Here is a 15,974-nt window from a genome sequence, read left to right as displayed (position 1 = left end):
CAAAGGTAAGTTTAGATTTTCCTTCACTTAACAAGAACTAAACAGGACAGAACTTCTATGAATTTAACAAAGGATTAAAAGCCCTGAGTGATTTTAAGAGGTCACAATACAGCAACACTTCTGCTTTGAAATGGCAAGAAAAAAAGAGCTGCAACGCAGCTACAACTTCCATGCTGCTGCGATGGTGTCTGCTTCGCATTGTGGGAGTGGGACAGGCCTCCAAGCTTGCAGGAGCCCCACTGCAGATGCTTTTGCCTGTCCAGCAAATAACTGGTTTGGGTGATGGACATTTGTTCTCAGGCCCACTTGTACAGTCCTGACCAGCTCTGTTGCAATCTGGTAGGCTGGCAGGAGCTACGCAAATGTGGCTGCCTGATGCAGGAAGTGGCTCTGTGGGCAGCAGGATCCACGTCTCTCACAGAGACCTTGTGCAGAAAACACTGCTCCAGCAAAAGAGCAGTATTTTTGGTGAGGTATGGAAGAAGTGGCTGTGAACTATGTGAAGGTACAGTGAAAAATCCAGCTGTCAGCATACTTCTAGAGTACCAATATTTTGGCGAAGACCCAGCCCCTCTAATCTGTTTACCTAATATCCTCCTGCACTTCCAATTAAGTATGAGCTTATTTCCTGTACTAAACTACTGTGCATCTTACAGTTAGTTATTAACTAGCTGTTGTGTTTGAAAAATCACTTTCTGCCTCATTTCAGCAGAAAGTGATTCTTTTGTAATCCTCGCTCAGTTTGGGGCAGCTGTGCAATCTGCCCATGACACATCCTCTCACAGCACAAACACGGGCCTGGTATTTTCTAGGCATTGTTAGTCTGTACATTGTCATCAGACTGAATGAGATAAGACTGATTTTCAGCAACAGTGAGAAAGAGTAATCCAGAATTAAGTATAGTTTTCCCAAATGCATTTTGTTGGGGGAATTGGAGGAGAATCTCAAACAAATGCCCCTCCTTTAGGAGCTGTTCACAGCCTCTTCTACTTTCTCTTGGAGTGCAATTGCACAGCCTGGAGATGAGAAGTTTCCTTGGGAATCTTGCTGGTAGTTTCAGTTTTCAGTGCAATCTCTTACAGCACCACACTATGGAGAAAGGAATTATTTGCCATTTCTGCTATTCTGTTTCACTTGTTTCATATCAGGAGAAGTTCCCAGAAAAGATTAGTGAACTCCACGTGCTGAAGTGTGAGGGTGGAATGAGTGAGTGAAGGATAGTCTCGCGTCACTTGATTTCTAGATGCATAAATCTGACTAAAGGAAATGTCAGGAAAATGAAAGACTCACTGTTTGCTTATTGCAATTAACTCATGCTTTCGAATTTCTTTTAATGCCCTCTAGGCCCACTTCTGTTAGCTGCAGGAATATCTAACAGCTATCTGTTCAGGACCAAGTGCTTGAATAGTCTTTAAATTCCAATATTTTTGCCTTTTAATTCCATTCTTTTTTCCATTGAGACTTCAAGTTCAGGCAGATTGCAGTGTTAGATGGGCACTTAGACAAGTTTGAAATGCCATCTCTGTTTTTCTCTCTGTGTTTAGACCCAGATTAGCTGAAGTGCCTCATCTCTGCAGAGGGAAGTATCTTTCTGCAAGGCTCAGATTGGCATCCAGACCTTGCAGCAGCTGCTGCTGTCAAGACTGGGAGCCTTCTCTCTGCCAGACATACACTTGTGCTTTTTTTTTCACTGTACTCCTCAGTAATTCTTGTGCAAGGATGGGCCAGTCTGTGGTATTTCTCTCCTGTGCCAGCACCCCCATGGGAAAATTAATTATATCTGAAGATAGGATCTTACGTTTGCACCCATCTGGCCCCTAATCTTTAGGGCTGGACAGTAATGACTGATGAGAAGGGGACATTCAGGAGGGAAAAACGTTTTCTGCCCAGCCCTGTTACTTCAGATAGGATCTTGCTGAGTTGTAACCCGTCTGCACCACCTTACCCAATTAAGAGTGTAAAACAAACTGTTCCATGAACAATGAACTAACAAACTCAGTTTCAATATATTTATATGTTTTTCAAGTCCTAATTTTTCCTATGACATTCCTGCTCCTTCGATACTTTAATTTCCCCAGTAAATCCATTAAATTGCCATCACTTCTCCCAACCACCTGTCACATCTCCACATCTCCCAACTATGAGATGGGGAAGAGGTGGTAAATAGCCAAGCTCACCATATCGTAGTTCCTCTGATGTCAGTGTCAATTCTTGAATATGCATCAGGCCATTTTATAAAACCTGGGGAAAAAAACTTTATCTTCTAAAATTCATTTTCCTGTCTCTGGCTTTTTGTCCCTGTTTCTGTGTCCTACTAATGTTAAACAGAACTTGATACTGACAGATAACACAGCAAAAGTACAGATCTAATACTCACAGAGATCTGCTCATTTTATAAAGAAACATCAAAAAGAAAAGGCAGTAATTACAGTCTGCTAAGTAGAGCTGATAGGTGCCCTAGTGAAGTGATAATGAATAGCCAAGCTTTGGAGTCCTGAGAGTGAATGCAGGGCCATGCATACCTTCCTCTGTCCATGGAGAGGTAAAATTCAATTTAGAGATTAATCCGTTACCAATTTAATCTGGTGTCGGGCCAGGTACACTCATCTCTAATGCAAGACCAGCACGTACAGAGAGTGGCAAAGTTCTGGTTCAGGCTGCTTTAAGGGCTCCCTAACAACTGTAAAAGTGTATACTCTTCACATACTTCGGTTGGATCTCGCTTGCAGTCACTCCGATCTACTGGAGAGAAATTGAACAAACCTCGGCGTGACAGTAGATTTATTTAAAAATGAAAAGGATTCGGGGGTATTTCAGGTTACCGAGAACTAGCGGAAGGGAACGACCCCTGCCCGCCACCGCACAGGTCTGCCGGCTCTCGCGGGGGAGCGAGGGCTGGCAGCCCGGCCGGGGGTGCCCGCGGGTTGGGGTCCCCGGCCGCTCTGCGGCTCGGGGCCGGTTCCGCGGTTGCGCCGGGCCCTGCTGCCTCCTCCAGCGTCCGCTGAACCGGCGCTGCCCGTCCAGGCCTTCTCCCGGGGCCGCGCCCCACTCGGTGCCGGCGCCAGCGCCGGCGCCGGCGCCGCCACCACCGTCACCGTCACCACAGCGGCGGTCCCACCGCGGGCCGGGCCGAGCCAGGCCGGGCGGCGGAGGCGGAGCCGCGCCTGGGGCGGGGCGGGGCGGTGGCGGTCGCTGCCCCAGCGCGGGTGGGCGGGTGGCGCGGAGCGGTGCGGGGTGATGGAGTCGCGGGCCATCGCCGCCCGCGCCTTGGTTCGCAGGGCCCGCTGAGGCCCGGCCGCAGCCGCCTCCAGAGCGCGGCCGACCCCCGCCCGCCGCCGCCAGCCCCCCACCACCGGGACATGGCCACAGAGCCCCCGCGGCCGGCGGGGCGCCCCGAGGGCGGGCGTGGGTGCTGCGCGGGCGGCGGGCGCGGCGAGACGGAGGAGGCCGAGGCCGCGGCCCAGCCGGTGCTCGGGGCCTCCCCGGGCCCCGCGGCGGCGGGAGGCGGCCGGCGGCGAGCGCTGAACGGGTGCGTGCCGCTGTCGCACCAAGTGGCCGGGCACATGTACGGCAAGGATAAAGGCGGTGAGCGACGACGGGCGCGGGTAGGGGGCGGCGGGCCTGGCCGGGTCACCCGTGAGGGGGTTCCTCCCACCCCAGCCTCCATTCATCTGAATTCTCCCACACCGGCTGTGACGGGGCGGATTTGGCTTCGATTTCCCTCGCCCCGCCGACGAAGGGGCAGCTCCGTGGCTGGCGGGGCGAGGGTCGGTGCAGGCAGGAGCGGCGCCGGGGGGCGAGGACAGGACGCCGCCGCCGTTCCCGAGCTCCCGCTACCGGGGCTCTGCCCGTATCTGTCCGCCGGAGGTGCCACAGCAGCGCGGAAGGTCGGTGCTGGGGCCTGGGGCAGTGCCGAGGGACCGGGGCCTCCCTGGGAAGGCCGGACGGGGAGCCGGTCGAGCTCCCCACTGCGCACAGGCCGTGGTTGGGGCGGTGTCACCGCTGCCAAATTTCATTCTTTTGGTGCTTTTCCTAAATGTCATTAGCCTGTCAAGACGCGATAGTTATCAGGCACCTTTAAATCGAAGGACTTCTGCCGTTCAGCTTCACTTTGTCAGGCACCTTTTTAAAAGTGGGAATTCAGGTAACAGCATGCTGGTTCTCTCAGAACATATGTCAAACACGTGATTTATCTAACGGGACCACCTGAAACTGTGGCCACCAGAAACTTCAGCAAATTATTATCAAGCTATAGTTATTTGCTTGTTTATTTGATGGTAAATCTGAACCAATGGCTAGTGAGTGCTCTAATGATACAGATACATGAGGATACAGTGTTTTTAAGTATGCCTCCACCAGCTCTAAATTTCTATTCTAATTCCATGTAGAGGAGTAAGGTGTTGGCCCTTCTGATGAAGGGGCTTTTTAACATAGGCAGTGGTCAGTGCCAAAGCAAGCGGCCAAGTTAGTGTTGCCAAATTGCATTTCTCGCCTTACCAGGATATGGCATTTGGGGCCTGTCTCTCAGCCAGACGGAAGGTACACATCCATTCAACTTGCAGTGTGCCCTCTGAGTGTAGCTATAATGAGTACCTGCTGGCATATTGCCTTTGAACCCTGGCAGTAGGAACTGCCCCTGCTGACTAGGCCAAGGGCTGAATTACAGAACCCTGTCAGCCATCAGTGAGTGAAATTACAGCACTAATGGCACTGTGAGTTTGTCTTATCTACAGCCTGCATCCATGGTGTGCCTTGCTGCAGATAATCTCGACAGAAAAGTCATTCTTCTCTGTGCCCGTGCCAAAGGCTGAACTTCAGAACCTTTTCAGTCATCAGTGAGTGGAATTACAGCACTAAGGGTGCTGTACGCTTGTCTTATCTACAGCCTGCGTCTGTGGCATATCTTGCTGCTGATAATCTCCACAGAAAAGTAATTCTTTTCCCTTGTCCCAGCTGCAGACGGTGCAATAAAATGTAGATGGATGTGCACTGGATCCTTGAAGGTGTATGTGTTCCTTGTTCATATATCGTAGCATGAAGTGGGATCAGGCAAAAAAAGGCTCACTTCAGGGAGAGCTTCACCTTTGGCACATCAGTCTTACTTCAGTTAGATCAAACAGCACACGTGATCATCTATATTTTGGGTGCCACTCCAATGGGTTAGGTAAAGTTAGCTCCACTGCATCTCATGGGCAAGACCAAGACATTTCTGCAGAGGTACCACAATGGTTGATGATCTCATCTTGGAAACTGTTTTATGGTGAAGACCAAAGCTGCTCTGGTACTCACAGCTCTCATTTTTGTAACTTGATTTGCCCTTCTGTTCCCACATACAAACAGACAGAGGACTTGGAGGTATCCAAAGTATTTTTAACTTCTTTTTTTTTTTTAGTAAAAATACACTGTAAAATTTCTTTGCCATAGGGTTCCCTCCTCCTGAATAACCTTCCTTTTTCCTTTTGCTCCCTGTGACTGTTACTGCCTTGCAAAGAAAGGCATCTTACAGGCTCTCTGCATGTGCATGTAGACGTTAGGCTTCTGTGCATTGTGACTGCCCTTTCGTTGAATGCTGTGTGCAGTAGTGCTTCCCCCAGGTAAATCATGTGTAGTAAGTAATGACTTTGGATTGTGTCTTAATTTCGTAGGCAGGTAGAGATAGTCAGAAGCTGGTGGGATATGCCACCTTATAGAGCCTCCTGCACCTGGCTATGGTTTGGTGCCTGTACCTGCAAAGTGCTTGGGGTCCCTAAGCCATTAGTGGGATTCTGTAGCTAAAGGGGCCATTCTTCTTCAGAGTGACTTGCTTGCTCATTTCAGAATGGTAGCAAGCTTTGCATCCACAGCCAGAGAGAAATGTTTGTGAGATATTTCAGGATTTTATTTTCAACATAGTTCTGCTGATTCTTCAGAAATGTTATGTTGCTTTTTCATATATTGAAACAGTACTCTTCCCTGTCTGTGCTGAAAAACCCCAGGAAGCCTACAAGAAACCCATGACCAACATCCATATGTTAGTATGATCTACAGGTGATGGTATCTCTGCTTCTTGTTGTAGATCAGAGGGAAGGTTATGGAGTTTACATCTTTGTGGTGAGTGTTGAAATATGACTCTGGTTTTCAGGCCTACCCCAGACTCAGTGACAGAGTAGTGCACTAGGTGCTCTGGTCTGTCAAGAATGCAAAGAATGAGGGAACTTTGGATGCCAGTTTATATTAAACTCTTCAAGTAATATATATCAACCCAATAGTGTATGGATTCTGCTTCCAGGAATCTTTGCCTGGTCTTTCTGCCTTGTAGATTGTCTGCTTATCAAAGCCAAAATACAGATTTTTGAGGAGCATGTGTTATAAACCCTATTTTTATGTTGTGATTGTTAATAATTCACATATAGAACATGTGCCATTCAAGTACTTGGTGCACTTTGCAGAGTGGTTTTCAGCACGTGCAAAAGGATACAGGGAGGGGGAACACAAGCTGCCATGTCTTGAAGATGTGGTAGCTGCACATGTTGTGTGGCAATATTTTTCTAGTTTTGGAAAGTATAAAAAATCCAACTTTAGCAAGAAACATGACTTCAGAGCTGTTTTACGCAAATTTGAAAAGCAAATCTTTGGCATAGCCACCTATTGAGACAACTATTCTAAGTCTGGTGGTTGTTTTAAAGTAAATGTCTTGGTCTCTAAAGATTTTGTTTAGTTTCTAAGACTGCACAACAGAGCCCATTCATAGATAATTGTTTTTAAGATGTGAACAACACAATTGCTGTTACAACTGCAAACTCTCTTTGGGATGCAAAGCTCCTGGCTCACTTTTCTGATTTCTCATGTGGTAAGTTGAAAATAGAACCTATTTTGGATACAGTTGACATTTTTGTTACCCTTCTAAGCAAAATAAATTACTGTCTGAAAAGCTAGAAATTAATCCCAGGAGAAAATTTCTTTTCCAGAAGTGGGTTTATGGTTTTCCCTTGCACTGGATCTGTACTTGCATCACAGTACACATTTCAGAGGAATGCAGTTACTTTTCTCCATTCTTGCCTACATCCATCTCTTGAATATCCTCAGATACTCAGTTGCATTTCTTCTGCAGGTATTCAGAAATATTGGTGACTGGAGAGTCATTAAGGCTGTTTCATGAGGGTATTTTGCAGGGTTTTTTTGTGCAGGCTCAATGAAGGTGTTGTCTGGCTGAGATAAAATTCGGTTCTGTAATTATGGGTGATACAAATAGTAGCATCTGATACCTTGGAGTGCTGTAGGGGTGCTACTGCTTGTAATAAACACATGCTCTTTCTGTGCCACTAGTATAGATCACAGGACATTTATTTCTGTTCTAGTAGTGCATTGAATGTGGTACTCCTTTAACGTCTTGGCATTGTTGGAAAACAATTTATGAATTATTTAAAAAGGGAGTGTCTGTGTAATCTTTTTTAGTTACTTATGGGGTTTTTGGGAGTGGAACTTTTAGTGTCAAATCTCGTTGCTGTGTGGGCCTTGGGCAGAACTACACCCAGGAAATCATTCAATGGCTAGAAATAAGAGGAGTGCAAGCAAACCTCTGCTAAGGGTTATGTGTAGGAGCTGACAATTTTGTCTCTGCTGTGTGTGCCATGGAAGCAGTACATCTTTTCAATAGGCTGTCCTTGATGGTGAAATCACTATTTCTGGGGAAAAAGAAGGCAAAAGGAAAGCTGTACCTCTTAAAACTAAGCCCTGAAGGAAATGCGTCTCTTCTAGGTATACTGCAGCATCCAGATGGGACAGTCCTGAAGCAGTTGCAGCCACCACCTCGTGGTCCCAGGGAGCAAGAGTTCTACAACAAGGTGAGGGTCCCACAGTGTGGAGGAGGCTGGCTTACTCCATGTGAAATGATGGTGTGCTTCCTGTAGAAGAACATCCTTATCATTGCAGTTGGGAAAGTACAACCTGAATACCCTGCCGTGGTATCTGTGTGCTCTCTAGAACTTTCTGCTCTTTGCATGTCAGTCCCCATGCCAGACCTACTTCACTCACAGGATTTAAGCTTGTTCATGGGACAGCAAACTTTCACAGCATCTAAGATTTTATTGAAAAGCCTTATCTCGCATCTATGTTTAAGGGGTTGTATGTTTGATCCCAACTTTCTCATGTAGCTGAGTCTCAAAATTGCTTACATCTAAATTTAGCATGTTTTATGCTTCTGCCTAGTCTGGTTTACTGCTAGAAGTATTGCTCTGTTCACTGTATTAAAACTCAGCTCCTTTAAAAAGTCAATAAAAATCAAAGCTCTCCAGTTGTTTTAACTTCAGTTGTATTTTTCCTACTGCTCATCTTCAGTTTGCTTTATCAGTAACTTTAACAGCACAGACCAGGAAAGTTGTTGTTTTCGTGTAAACAGTTTCTAGAGTTTCTGTACAGTTTCTGTACTGTCCTACCTGCCTGTGATAGTCTGTCATGTGGTTTTCCTATGTCAGATTGATATGCCATGTCTTTCCGTGGCTTATTAGGTAGGAAGAACTATAGAAATCTTCACGCTCGGTGTAAGAGGAGTCTTGAGACACTTGTGGTGTTTGGCTTGGATTTTGGTCGGTTGTTTTCTTTTTCCCTGAAAGGGTATTTATTTAAGTTACCAAAAGACCTTGGGGATTTTGTGGAAATGTCTCACATACACAAACTAAGCAAGGTGCTTTAAGTGAACCGTGTGTTTGCATACTAGCATTATTTGATAATTCTCATGATGGGACAAAACAGCAGGTCTTCAGTTACTAGGAGCCAGTTAAATGTAAATACTTTTCTGAGTTTCTCTGTGGCTCTCATTGAGATGAGGTTAAGAAATATGCCGTCCAGCCTAAGTGGTAACTTGAGTAGAAGGAGAAAGCTTGAACAGACTCCTTTGGGCACCATGCTGCTTGCTGTGCTGTAAAATCCTGAGGCAGAGACAGTAACATGCTGTCCCTGCCTAAAGCCAGCAGGCAAGAGGGGTAAGTTCAAGCACTGCTTGGACATGAACTCTCCACATCAGAGACTTTATAATTTTGCCTGTTTAAGCTTAGACACATGTGACAAGCCGTGAGCAAGACCCTGGGCAAAGTCTTTGAGAAAGGTGTGTCTCTGTTAGTGTGCTTGTTACCGTGCTGTGAAGAAGTCAGGTCTCAATGCTAGTAACTTGCAAAGTAAGCTTCTATTCTGTCTTCTAAGGCCTTGCTGGGTTGCTTCCAACACTGAAGTTTTTTGGTTATAAGCTGTCTTGGAAGCGGGTTGGGCAATTCTTGAAAAATAACAGAGAAAGGGAAAGGTATAGGTGTGATTAGTTGTGTGCGGACTAGAAGGCCTTTTAGTGGGAGAAGGGAAGGAGAGCAAATACATGTGTGTTGTGTAGGTGAAAGTACAGGAGAAAGGTCTTGGGGATTTGTTGCTTTTCAATTATTAACTGCTATCATGTTTGCTCTCAGGCAAGAACTGTCTGATGTGGGCTATAGACATCTAAGCACTACATATTGTTGTTATAGGATGATGATTGCTCTGGGTTGGGAGGTTCTGGGTAAGGTACAGATTCACATGCAGTTTGTGCTGATCCAGTAGCTCATTGCTGCCAAAAGGGAAATGCCTTTCTTCCCATTCCTGCCATTTACCTTGCACCATGATGGTGCTTTTTGGACATTTATGAACTGATTTGACAATTTAAAAGATGGCAGAACTTCCTTGTCTTGATAGTCTTCTGGCAGATTAGGTGACTAAGCTGACAAGCAGTGGGAACAACAGCAAGGCTGCCTTGCTCTGGTGACTGAGTTCAACCCATCTTGTGGGCTATAATCAAAGAGACATCACCTTGGAGAAGGCTGATGAGCCTCCAGAGATTGAGGGAAGGAGAATTTTACCACTCCTTGAGACAGAGAGTGTTTGAAAGGTGGCCAGGTACAGGAGATGGTGAGAAACAGTACAGAAATGAAACTAGTGAAATAAGACTGATGAGTCCCAAGCTCTCACTTTGTCAGGGCAAAACAGCAGGTTGGTTGGTAAGATCAAAGCAGAAGGTTGTCCATTAGTATATGTGGATTAATTGCGGCTCTTTTTTTTTTTTTTCCTTTTTAAATTTCTGCTCCTGTTTTTTCATATGTGCTTAGAACTGTTTTGTCTGTAGGTAGGTGAGTTACTGCTCCCTTTGCATCCTACCTTATGCTAGCATGAATGAAAATTAGTGCCTCAGTACCTGGGTAAGAAACAAGGGGGTTATCTTTCCTTCTGGAACAGCACATCTCCTCATGTGAAGTAACTGAGAAGCTGTGTAGTTAATGGTAGCAAGAAGATGAGCATGTCTCAGTTTCAGCTGCATGAGTCAGCTGGAGAGCAGCTATTGCAGAGCTGAAGCAGAAGTGTCTTCTAAGAACCAGGAAGTGGTATTTCAGTGTCCAGTCCTAGTGCTTGTGAGCTGAAGGCTGCAGGGAATGTGTCGTGATAGAAGATAATGAGGCATTAAGAGACAAGTTTGACTAGAACTCTAATATATTTAATGTGATACCAGGTAGATATTATCATCTGTTTGGACCAAGAAAGTCTTCTATAACTGCTGGATTTGCTTGCAGCTTGATGTGTGAACTTGACAGAGGTAAAAGTCTATGTCAGTGAATCACCAAATGTTTTTTCCCTTGCTGTTTATTGATGGCTTATTTTTTGTTGAGCATGAAGGTAGCTACTTACCAGTAGAGCCCAAACAAAATGGGGTTTTGTTTTGGAATTGGAAACTTGAGCAAGACATGTACTGCAAAATATTAATAAGTGATCCAAAACCTGCTCAGAAGTGATTGGCAGCTGAAATTTGGAAGAATTTCACAGGTCTTTGTCAAATCTGGAAAACTGCTGAAGTAATTCCTACTTGGGCTGTTTTCCTCATACTATGTTTTCAGCTTAGCAGTTGAGAAAAAATACAGGTCTTCTTTTGTAAGAGATTATTTCACCAAGTAAACCAAACTTTTATCTACTACAGCACTATGTCTCATTCTCTACTGCTAGGGAAGGGCCTTGCTATGTGTTACAAGGGAGGGGAAAAGCACAGCATGACAAGATTATCATGAGTACCTTCTATGATAAAACATAGTAGAACAATGAGCTGTTTGTACTGGTTGTTAATAGCTTACTGTGCACTGCTTAACTTCTCATTGGAATGTGACTTTCTACCTGTAATGTCCACTTGCTACTGAGTTCTGTAAATCTGAGTAATTATCAAATCAAAATAGTAAGTTCTAAATTTGGTTCCTGCAAACTCACTTTCTGTACCTGAGGACATGAACTCCTTACAAACATTGCCTGCATAACCATGGAATGTTTTAGTAGTTATTTTGGTGCCCTTATTTGTGTGAAAAAAAACGAGGTTTTTTTAACCTTGAATAGCTACAAAATACTTTGTTTTCAATAGGTGTGAGCAGCAAGAGGATGAAACTAATTGAAGTATAAGGGTTGTGTTTATTTAAGGGCTATCTATACCGCTGATCAGTTGTTTCTGTGTAATGGCAAGGCTCTGTGAGAACATGTAGGTGGAGGTACTCCAGAGGACTATTTTTAAAGGGGTTTTGGAAGGGAGCAGTATACAGTGATGTGGGAACAGGGAAATAGTGTTGTTTGAAAATGTAGTATTCTCAATTAAAGATTCTAAATTGGTAAAAGGCAGTGTGAGATTATGGTAGGTTGCCTATGCAAGCATGCTAAGGAATCCACAGAAGTAGCCAGCTCCTCAGTGTGTTTTGGGATTTGGCTTCAGCCTGCTTTATGCCAGGGCTCATTTATCTGTGCTGAAATGGTCTGATTTAGTTCAGCAGTGTTGAGAGAAGGAGGAAGCCTATCAGCCCTCCTACTGTGATCTGTTGTGCCAGCTGAGTTGAAAAATGTGAGAATAGAGTCCTTTGAAAAGGTTCGTGCAGGCACTGTATGAGGTAACCTGCTGCTTAGCTGTATGTGGAGCTCCTGTCTCAGCCATTCCAGGCTGTACCCCAGAGCACTCTGTGCTAGCATAGCTCTGTCTTCGCATTTCAGAGCTCTCCAGCATAGGGCTTTCCTTAGTTTGTCATGTCAAGAATGCAGCATTGCAGAAACTGTTGTCCTGTAGAGAGAGAGAATGCCGGAATGTCAGGCATTAAATAGGGCAGCTGCTTTTGTGGGCACTAAAGGAGAGAGATTGGGCTCCAAGGAAGGGACTCTGCCTGGCTCAGGTGAGGAAGGACATTGACCTCTTTGAGTGAGTCCAGAGGAGGCCTCCAGGATGATGAGAGGGCTGGAGCACCTCTGCACCTCAGCTGGGAGAATTGGGATTGTTCAGCCTGGAGAAGAGAAGGCTCTTGGGAGAGCTTGCATCCCCTTCCAGTTCCTAAAGGGGCTCCAAGAGAGCCTGGAGAGGGACTTTGGACAAGGGCCTTGAGGTACAGGACAAGGGGGAATGGCTTTCCACTGACAGAGGGCCGGGTTAGATGAGATATTGGGAGGAAATTCTTCACTGTGCGGGTGCTGAGGCCCTGGCACAGGTTGCCCAGAGAAGCTGTGGCTGCCCCATCCCTGGAAGTATTCAAGGCCAGGCTGGACAGGACTTAGAGCAACCTGGGATAGCGGAAGGTGTCCATCCCCATGGGGATGGAACAAGATGGTCTTTAAGGTCCTTTCCAACCCAAACTATTCTGTGATTCTATGAAAACTGAGGAAGAGAGAATTTACAGTTGTTATCTTTGCGACTGTGGTTTCCTACAGGCTGTGTGTGAAGCATGAAGAGATGGAGTGTTTCCTAATGTTCAGTAGAACAAGAGAAGGTTGCTGAACTGTTTTGAAATGACTACTTTCACTTCTGATCTTGGCATTCACTCAGTGCAATTGTAAACCTGTTACTCTGTGTAACTGTTCTGAGCATGGCCTACTGAAGTTTAAAGTTTGCTAATGTAGCAGCTAATAAACTGGGATTTTATGCTTAACAGATCAATAAATGTTCCTGTAAACTTTCATTTGAATTACCCTTCAGTTTTCCTGCAGTGACTGTGTGACACTTGGGGATATGTAGTACATCTTCCCTCCTCATGCTGCCTGCCAAAAACTGTCCTGAGAAAGCTCCTGCAGCATGGACAGCTTCAGTGGGTACCTTTTTTCTTTTTTCTTTTTTCTTTTTTCTTTTTTCTTTTTTCTTTTTTCTTTTTTCTTTTTTCTTTTTTTTTCCTCTGTTTGATGTACATCAGAGTTGTCACAGCTGGTTCTAGTGGTGTTGCCATGTCATGGCTCCAGATAACATAGCTGCAATGGTATAAGGTTTCCAAGGCTATTGTAATACAAGTCCTACCCAGATTCTCAGATAGTCCTGTCCCAGGTGCAAGGCTGATTTTGGGGAGCTGGAATGAAAAGGTGGACAGGGTTCTTCCAGTTCCAGCTCAGCTCTGGTAACCTCCTACCTTTGGCCAATGCTTGTGAACCAAGGGAGCTGATTGACCCCACACAGCATTGTGAAAAGATAATTCAGCTAATCACCTGCCTCTTCAGTTAACAAATCTTCCACCTTCGCCCAGTTAGTGATGGCACTGTTAACTGCTGTAGCAGTAGTCTGAGTTCAGGGTTTGAGTCCTGCTGACATCAAATCTGAATGCAAGGAAGCTGTTACCACAGGAGATAGCAGAAAATGTTTTTCATTCTTCTTACGTGTCCTAAAAACAAAGCCAGGATATAAGAGACACAAATAGCTATGACGTGAAAAGAGATTTACAATGGTTAGGTGAGAGTCAGGCACTTGAAAGCTAGGAAGGAATGGTTTGTGGTTGCCTATGCAATTGTTCTGCAGTTTCCCTGGATGCATTGAAATGCAGCTTCCATAGGGGCAATGCCCTGTCTTTGTTTTGCTTTCCCTAAAGAGCTCACTAGCTCATTTTACAGTCTGATACAAGGCAGAATGAATATTGTTTGTGCAACTATTGCTGTCTCTTTTTTAACCGTCAGTCTTTGAACTTGTAACCAGAGGATTATGTGTTAGTGAAAACCAGTTGTGTTAAGATTTTTGAAGCCACAGTTCCTTGTGCTTCTGTTGTTACAGAGCAGAAATGTTCAGGAATTGTGCCCGTTTGGAGCATTAGCAGTAATCTTCTCCTTACTGTTTTATTTGTTTTGTTCTCAATAACCTGCTGCAGCTCCTGGGGTGTGTCTTTTCATTCCTGCTCAATGCTTGCTTCTTTTCTCCAGTGTCTAATTTTAATTAGTATTTCAGTAGCTTCAGGCACCGCAGAAGACTTGTGGTGACTTCTCCCCCTCTCCATGGCATAAAATCAAGCCAACAGTCTGAAAGATGGGTTTTGGCCTGAATAGGCACAGAATTGCAAGAACTGACTTACAAGGCTCAGCTCTCTTTCAGCCTATGTAGCACAAATCATGATAAGGCAGCCTGTGTTCCATAGACTATTCTCTGCTACTGACAGGAAAGGAAAGGGATTGGGGAGGCAAAGTATGTCTTGTTTCAGGATCAGTTATCCTATTTTGTAAGCTCAGTTAAGTGCTTTTATATTCTTGATTTAGATGATTATCCTCAGCTGAAAAAAGAGCGGATGATGGCCATTGTGCTGCTGTTGCATACTAAAATATCCTTATCCTGTGATCACGTCTCCAGCTAAGGTTTCAATTTTCAGTCCTGTATGGACAAAAATATAGGATGCATGGTTTTCTTAACATCTTATTTTGGAGATGCAATGCCTTGCCCATGCCTTTCTTTACTACTGCATTTGGAGCTGTAGCTCAAAAGGATCTTTGGCTGTGTACATCTGGATCTGCTGCATTGGACAGCAGAGATACTGGTATTGAAGTGTACAAATTGCCTATTGGGAAACATAGCAAACATGTTCTGATGCAGTTCATTCCTGCCCTCAGCATCATTCCTCCTGCTGAGGAACTGTCTAGAAGGTATCCTGTTTTGCTGGGGAAATGAGCAAACCAGCATGTGAAATTGCCTCTAAACCATGAGGCCTGGGCATATTTAATAAAAAGAAGGACACACAGTAATTCTTAACTAATGAGAAGACTTTTCTCACATGAGTTGTCTAAGAGAGATGAAGGATAAGGTGTAGCTGTAAGAATCTGCTGAGTTCCTATTACTGTTCTATAAATATGTTTTTTTGTACTTCACTATTAAATGACTAGACAGTAAGACTTAGGAAAATATGGCAGATTTTTGTGGTTCCTGCACTCTGCAGCAAAAACAAGTTTGGAAAAAACACACCACACAGCAGAAAGTTAACCTAGAAGGGTCTGGTGAGCATCTCTTTCCCATGCTCTTTGAAGATTGTGTGTCACAGAATAAAATACAACCTGCTTTAATAAATCTAAGAAACGTTTTAAAAAGGGAGACAGTAAAAGGCCATTGTTGCAATTTGATGCAGTTGCGGAACTACTGGGTGGAGTTGGTAACAGACTGAGTAGTCTACAGTCTATGTCTGTTGTCATAGGTTAGCAAGCATAGTCCCGGAAGGGACGTCCTTGCTAAGGGGTGCTTACAGTTTCCTCTGGGAACTGATAGAACCTATCAGCTGGCCAGTTTGAATATGGACAATTCTCTAAGCCACTTAAAGTTGTGAACACCTCTGTGATCCACATTTAAGAATAGGCAAACTCCCCCTCCAAGGTCTCTCTCGTTTCCGGCGCTGGGACAGGTGGCTGCGGGCCCCGTGTGGGGGCCAGCGGGCCTGGCCAGGCCCTGCTTGGGCCAGGCCGGGCCGGGCCACGGCCATCCTGGAGCCATGGACCTGTTCCAGCCGTGGAACCCCCCCCACTGCCTTGCCGTGGGCAGCCGGAGCGGCTCAGCTCTCCCCCCTCTCCACTTCGATAAGAAAAATTCAACATTCCAGCTGCAAAGCTGCAAGGCCGAGGTGAGATTAACCCTTTTACTGCTGTGAAGAGCTGAAAACCTGAGGGGAGAGAGAGAGGAGATGCTTAAAGCTGAAATTCTGTTGTGAAGCTATGATATATCAGAGTATCCTGTTGTAATTTCATGA

The 15,974-nt window shown here is 45.2% G+C and overlaps 1 protein-coding gene across 1 annotated transcript in view; it reads left to right on the top strand.

The window, feature by feature from the left end:
• The first annotated feature begins 3,222 nt into the window (after positions 1–3,222).
• The window catches only part of IPMK (inositol polyphosphate multikinase), a 42,755-nt gene continuing 30,003 nt past the window's right edge, over positions 3,223–15,974 (top strand). The window contains exons 1-2 of the mRNA XM_082286553.1: positions 3,223–3,585; positions 7,738–7,823. Of these exons, the coding sequence (XP_082142679.1) occupies positions 3,360–3,585; positions 7,738–7,823 (312 nt within the window). The 5' untranslated portion in view covers positions 3,223–3,359. The remainder of the gene's footprint in view (positions 3,586–7,737; positions 7,824–15,974) is intronic.

Source organism: Coloeus monedula (assembly GCF_965178545.1).
Source record: "Coloeus monedula genome assembly, chromosome: 8".
Classification (NCBI taxonomy): domain Eukaryota; kingdom Metazoa; phylum Chordata; class Aves; order Passeriformes; family Corvidae; genus Coloeus; species Coloeus monedula.
The sequence above is the reverse complement of the archived record's forward strand: the minus strand, read 5'-3'. Positions and strand labels throughout refer to the sequence as shown.